The 6,000-nt window shown below is 41.4% G+C and overlaps 2 protein-coding genes across 7 annotated transcripts in view; one reads left to right on the top strand and one right to left on the bottom strand.

The window, feature by feature from the left end:
- Positions 1-2,025: 2,025 nt before the first annotated feature.
- si:dkey-126h10.1 (vesicular inhibitory amino acid transporter) lies at positions 2,026-4,366 on the bottom strand. Its single transcript, XM_029678757.2, has 2 exons — positions 4,100-4,366; positions 2,026-3,174 (listed from the first exon to the last, which is right to left on the bottom strand). The coding sequence occupies exons 1-2, from the start codon at positions 4,364-4,366 to the stop codon at positions 2,026-2,028; spliced, it is 1,416 nt and encodes a 471-aa protein (XP_029534617.2).
- An 808-nt stretch (positions 4,367-5,174) lies between these two features.
- The window catches only part of lama2 (laminin, alpha 2), a 138,774-nt gene continuing 137,948 nt past the window's right edge, over positions 5,175-6,000 (top strand). For 5 of the 6 annotated variants that reach the window (XM_065026400.1, XM_065026399.1, XM_065026398.1 and 2 more), the window contains exon 1: positions 5,176-5,328. In XM_065026400.1, the coding sequence (XP_064882472.1) occupies positions 5,262-5,328 (67 nt within the window). In that variant the 5' untranslated portion in view covers positions 5,176-5,261. Of the gene's footprint in view, positions 5,329-6,000 lie in introns of all 6 variants that reach the window. The other variant, XM_065026395.1, reaches the window with a different exon arrangement.

Genomic DNA, 6,000 nt, shown 5'->3' with positions numbered 1-6,000 from the left:
GTCCATCCAATATTGAGTATCCCTTTGTTTCAAGTCATGTTATTGAGTGGCAGCACTCGCTCATGTTCATGCAAATAAGCTGAGATAAAATTGCACGGATCAAAAGGTCACCTACAGAAATCTGAAGAAAGGAAATAAGCAGTATGATGGTGAAAATACCACCACAGCTCTAAATAACAACACAGCAAGTATAGTGTTTTATCTATCGCATTTCTGCATTTTCCATCACTTTTGAGGTTCACAGAGACTCAGCAAGACAAAGTAAATGTGTAAGTACTGTAGGTTAAATCTGCCATCCAGCTAATTTAATTTAGTGCTGGGCAAGGATCTCTCAATAGCCTAAGGGTAGGTATTAGATTTCAAATGAAAGCTTGGCCTACCTCACATATACTGTATCACTCATTTTAAACGTTGTCCATTTTAATGTAGAATAAAGTATATGTTATGTTTTAATTAAGCATATGGCTAGCTAACTGGTTAACAAGAAATGTGTAAACATACAATACAAAACTAATAGGTAGTTAGTTAACTACACACACACACACTCCAAAACTGTAAGTATGATTCAGAAAACCAAACATGCATATTTAAAACAGATATTTTTTGTTGCTTGCGCCTCTTTGTTGATTCTGCTGTTTGGATTGGTTGGCCGCAACTGACATTGAAGAGCTGTCCTTTTGACAGACAACAATACCCTATGAAAGTGCCGCCCACTTCCTGGTTCCAGTACCTCAGTTTTTCAATGGGCTTCAAGCTTATATCATAAAATGTATGTAATATAATATACTGTATATAAAATGATATTCCTATATGTGTATTGATTTGCTCATACCCGATGCCTTTTATCAAAATATTTGACGCTCAAGAAGTAAGACACATCGGCGAATGTTAGAAAAGTCTCATTTGAACTACAATTCCTGCAGCCTTGTTAGAATTCCTGGAAGAGTTGAGGAATCACAGGATGCTAAAAATCTGTTAGTTACAGTCTGTTTGATGGGTTTTATATTAGATTACACTGGGGATTTTATAACATTTAAATAAAAAATGTAGAACGGCAAGCTGTCGAAAGTAAGACATATGCAGCTGCTTCATGCTTCTTTTTGGCTGTTAAATACGTTGAAACCCAGCATGTGGTAAATAAATTCACTCAGAAACACAACATTTGAATGTATATCTTATATGACAACATTTTCATGAATTTGACGATGTATTTTAGAAGCCAATTCTTAGCCTACAAAAGGAGGAACCAGGAAGAACCACTTTCATGACTAATAGGCACCAATAAGAACTGGAGACTGCTTCCAAGATGTCCAACCTCTGTTTTCAAGGTAATCTGCTCAGGCTTGCATACGCCAATTCATGGACAATTCATGGCTTCACCTCTTCTTCTCTGGTATAGGCCTACATTTGTGCCCACCATTTTTAATGACTTTGATTTCCACATGCTGGTCTCTTGAACTAGAGGCGTAGACGACATTTTACATCCTTTAAAATGTTTTGTTTTTTATTTCAGCAAATCCTTGCACAAACGGTTACATTTAATATATTATCAATTTGAAATGTTTCTTTAAAATGTAATTATGTTCCATATGGTCTGCAAAACAGATAATAATGTTTCTCATGCTGTTGTAAATCTATATTTTCCTACATAGGTATATTTATTGCCATACTTTTCATTTTCAAGTGTAATAGTAATTAACAACAGATTCCAGTTCATGCTATAGACAACAAAACCAGTAAGGAATCATAGTGACTTTGCCATGATAAGTAGCAAAGCAAACATCTGGTCACACTATATTGTTTACCACAATCTTTATTTTACAAGCTGCCTTTGTGTTAATCACTCAAATCAACTCAATTAAAATCAAACACACAAACAATAGCTTGGTTGATCATACTATCATACAACATGTTATATCTATGCTTTAGCTGTAGGCAACTCACAGGTTCCAGAACATTGATATAGGGAACTTAAATAGAGGACCATCACTAAGTCTTGAAGTCTTCATGCAGAGCTTGAGCTTATCAACGCCCAAAAGCCTGAATCATTCCCTTGATGGAGCAAACCAACCCCGATAAACTACACAGAGATCCCAGAGTTAAGATTAGAAGGTCCAGGGCCTTGAGCCTGCTGCTCATGGTGGTCCACTTGAGCTGCAGGTGGAAGAGGGAGGGCAGGATGAAGGTCATGGCCGCCCCCGTCACGCTGCCCGTCAGCCCCATGAGCAGGGAGAAGTGGGGCATGTAGAGTGCCATGAGGAAGGTCATCAACAGGAGACAGCCCCGCAGAACCAGAGTCCCCATGTCCACACCCACCTGCGCCCCCTCCAGCCTTAGAACACTGCTCTGGAGGACCTCAGCCACAGCGTAGAAGGGCAGGGGGTAGGAGAGGAGGGCCTTAGCCAGGAGACACAGGTTGACCACCATGCGTAGGCCAATGGGAAGGTTATCAGTGATCACCTCTTTAGTATCCTCGCCCCAGGTGAGGAAGGCCAGCACAGAGAAGGTGGTTTTCAACACACAAGCCAGGGAGTGTGTCCAGCTCATCATGTCGGAGAAGTCCCCCCTGTCCTCCATGCTTCCCTCCAGGGTGGGCAGGAAGATCTGGGAGGTGTAGCTGAAGATGATGACCCCCACGGACACCAGGAACCTCTCAAAGTCCACCAAGAGGACCATCCTCCTCCAGGACCAGCGGTGGGCTTGGTGCAGGCAGTAGGCCACTACGATGAAGGTGATGAGGAACTGGGCCAGGGAGCAGAGCAGGCTGAGTCTGGAGACCACCCTCAGGTCCCGGATCAGCATGCAGGGCACTAGGGTCAGGAAGGTCATCACGGACCAGGCGGCGGGGGGGAGTGGGAGGAAGGAGAAGCTGTGACACATTAGGTTGGTGCTGACCACCAGGTAGAGGATACAGGTCATCATCAGCTCTATCACCTGTGCTGCGTTCACCACCCGCCCGCCCAGGAGGGGGCACAGGCGCTTACAGCAGGCATTGGCGATGTCCTCGTAGGTGTCCCGCACTCGTATGGGCTGGCCTTCCTCGTTGTCCTCGTACAGGCAGGATACAAGGATCTTACCTGTGTAGTTGCAGATGGCAGCAGCCAGAATGAGCAGTAGCAATCCTAGGTAGCCACTCTGAAGGAGAGCGTAAGGCAACCCCAGAACAAACATACCCTAGGAGAAAGAAGAAAACAAGTGAACGACACGTAGAGTGTGAACATACAGTGTTTCCTCAAACTAAGTACAAGTCATCACCAAGGAGAGTGTAAATTACTGCTCTTTGCCTGAGACTTGATTGTTTGAAAACTGCCACACATTAGAGGATGTTAAACTTAATCATTCAAGATAACGTTCTGCTTCAATCTTAACAAATGTGCAACTGAATTTCTTCCCGTGTTGTAAACTATTCAGTAGACCACACAACATTAATACAACAATCTTATCTTGCAACAAATTCCTAAATGGATAGTCTGAGCAACGTCGGGCTCTAAGTCAAGTTGCAATGCAGAACAATGTAAATAAACAAACTCTGTTTATAATGTGATTCTGAGTTAATATGTAGATGCTCTACATAGATAGAGTCAGTCCAGACAATAGGACACCGGACACAGTGTTGCTGGAAAAGTACATGGTGTTGAGGATTATGATGATGCAATGACAAGGTAATAACTGAACAGATGTAGTCGTTTACAATTAATCATACTCTGGCGTAGAAAACACACATGAAAGTTAGTAGCCTGATTATCTTATAAAAAAGGCTGGGACACTGTTGATTTGAATATTAATGGGGGGGAACAACTGCTGAGATGTATATTTACTTACATACTAATAATATGCTGAGTTATTGAAATGGCCTTGTTTACAAAGGATTATTCTCAGCTCTTCCATTCCTTCTATTAAATACACTGTCATTTCAATGCATCCTCTAAGCACAACAACAACAATGCAATATTGATAATGCTCACCCAGTGCACTATCTAACATTCATTTTCCTCCATAACCATAATCATTTCTTGAGAATGGCAAAAAACACATAAAAGCTAAACATAGAGAAGCATCATTCCTAAGGTCTGAAGTAAAAAAAAAAAAAATAGGTTACCTGAATAGCATTGGTCACGTTCCATCCTGCCTCCCAGGTGGTGATTTTAAGACAGGTCCTGCTGGAGGGACTGGTAGGTGTCTCATTTCCCCCCTCTGGGCTGGAGGTGGTGGGTGACTCCCTGGTCTCCTCTTGGTCCTCTCCATAGGTCCTGCTCAACTCATCCCTCTGGGCGAACCCTAGGCTCTCCTCATCCCCATGGAGGAACCTGGAGGTCCATAGCAGCTCTGCCTGCGTCCCCAACCAGTCTAGTCTTAGAAATGACATTTTAGTGTGTGTTTAGAGGGCTCTGTCTTCAGCAAATGATACTGTAAACAGCCACTCAGGTCAGACGAGAGAGGCTACCTGTTGAGGTGATGGTTCCCTCCCCATCACAAACTCTAACCGCCAGCAGACAGCAGTGTCAATCTTAAGGGGGCTCAACCCCATACACACTTAATGACCACTGCACACAACATGAACCTGAGAGGCTAAATTGGCTCTCCCTGACATTTAAATGGTCTAACAGGTGAGACACTATGAGGGCGATTGACAGGCTGTTGAACTGTGACAAAGGATAATAGCTTCCGGCTTTTAAGATGAAGAATGAGTCCATCATGCAAGAATAATCAGATATAATTGAATGTCTTGCCTCTGCAAAGGTCCTGAGAGGGGCCCATTTGAATTTGTAAGTTGTAATTTCTATTTTGAAACAATAAGATATGATAACAGCTGAAGGCTTTTGTGCAGATAACTTATATTTAAATAGTTGCCCTTAGTTCAACTATGGCAGTTAGATTTAACACCAGAGGGAGCAATAGAGGACCAAAAGCATGGGTGCCTACATGTTTGCACTGGTCTCATCATCAATGACAAACCTACTTTGTAACGCTTGGAAAGTTACATTTTGTTTTCAGCACTTAGGATAGTTTGTTTCTTACTATTTATTATAAGACCATTATCATCGTAAAGTTTAGTAAAAGTATTATTCTTCCCTGAATCCCATTACATATGATCCCTTCACTTCTGTTCTGTGACGCCCCCTCCCATTGGGCGCGGGGGAGTGGGAGAGTTTCTTGAACTTGCAAAAGTCACTCTTTGACATTCCCCTCAATTTCAGGCGCGGAGTCCGTCGCACGTAAAGCGACTCTTCCAGACTGTACGCTGATGAAGAGATTTGAAAATGAAAGGTCTATCGTTTTTTACACTCATAGCGTTGCTATGGCAATGCAGCCGAGCGCAGCAAAGGGGTGAGTGGATCGTTTGCCAAGAAATCGCTTTACTCACAATCTGAAATATTTCGTTCTGATTTGTGAATTAGTCACAGGTTTGACCAATCCTTTTTTTAAATAATAATATACTAATTTTCCTTTGCAAGATTACCCTCTTATTTTTTAGCTTATTCTATTATTTTCATTAAACAGACACATTAATATATATTTTTTAATTACGTTAGAATATTGGTTTGGGTGACAAAAGTAGAGAAAATATAATTTATGTTCTAATTAGTCTTCTCTGAACCATATCTTTAGAATAACAGTTTAAAGAAGAATTCTAGACTCTTTCTAGAATTTTCATGTTTGGACAGCTGTAAACCAACATAAATTGTTTAGCCATTCAACTTTGTTCTGCCACCACTGTATGGGGTACCCACATCATTACATTCAGTGTCAAAACAGAAAGGGATTCTATCAGAAATATCAGTTGGAATCATCAACTGTGTTTTGATGTCTATCTAAGCTTAGATATGAATTGTAAAGATCCCCTTTGATTTAAGTTAAAGCTTTTCCCTCATTTTAAAGGCTGATTCCAGCTTCGATAAGACATTGATGCTATCTATACAAACCGTGTTCTTTTATAATCTGAGTTAAATGTGTTGAAATGTAACCATTGGCTGTCACTGTAGGTGTGTGCCTTGTGTC

Source organism: Oncorhynchus nerka, linkage group LG13 (assembly GCF_034236695.1).
Source record: "Oncorhynchus nerka isolate Pitt River linkage group LG13, Oner_Uvic_2.0, whole genome shotgun sequence".
NCBI classification, from domain to species: Eukaryota; Metazoa; Chordata; class Actinopteri; order Salmoniformes; family Salmonidae; genus Oncorhynchus; species Oncorhynchus nerka.
Note: the sequence above shows the minus strand (reverse complement) of the source record. Positions and strands in the feature narration are given on the sequence as shown.

Coding starts and splice junctions, on each gene's coding strand:
- si:dkey-126h10.1 (XM_029678757.2), bottom strand. CDS start 4,366: ATGTCATTTCTAAGACTAGACTGGTTGGGGACGCAGGCAGAGCTGCTA. Junction 3,175..4,099: donor ACGTGACCAATGCTATTCAG/GTAACCTATTTT, acceptor TCTTTCTCCTAG/GGTATGTTTGTTCTGGGGTT.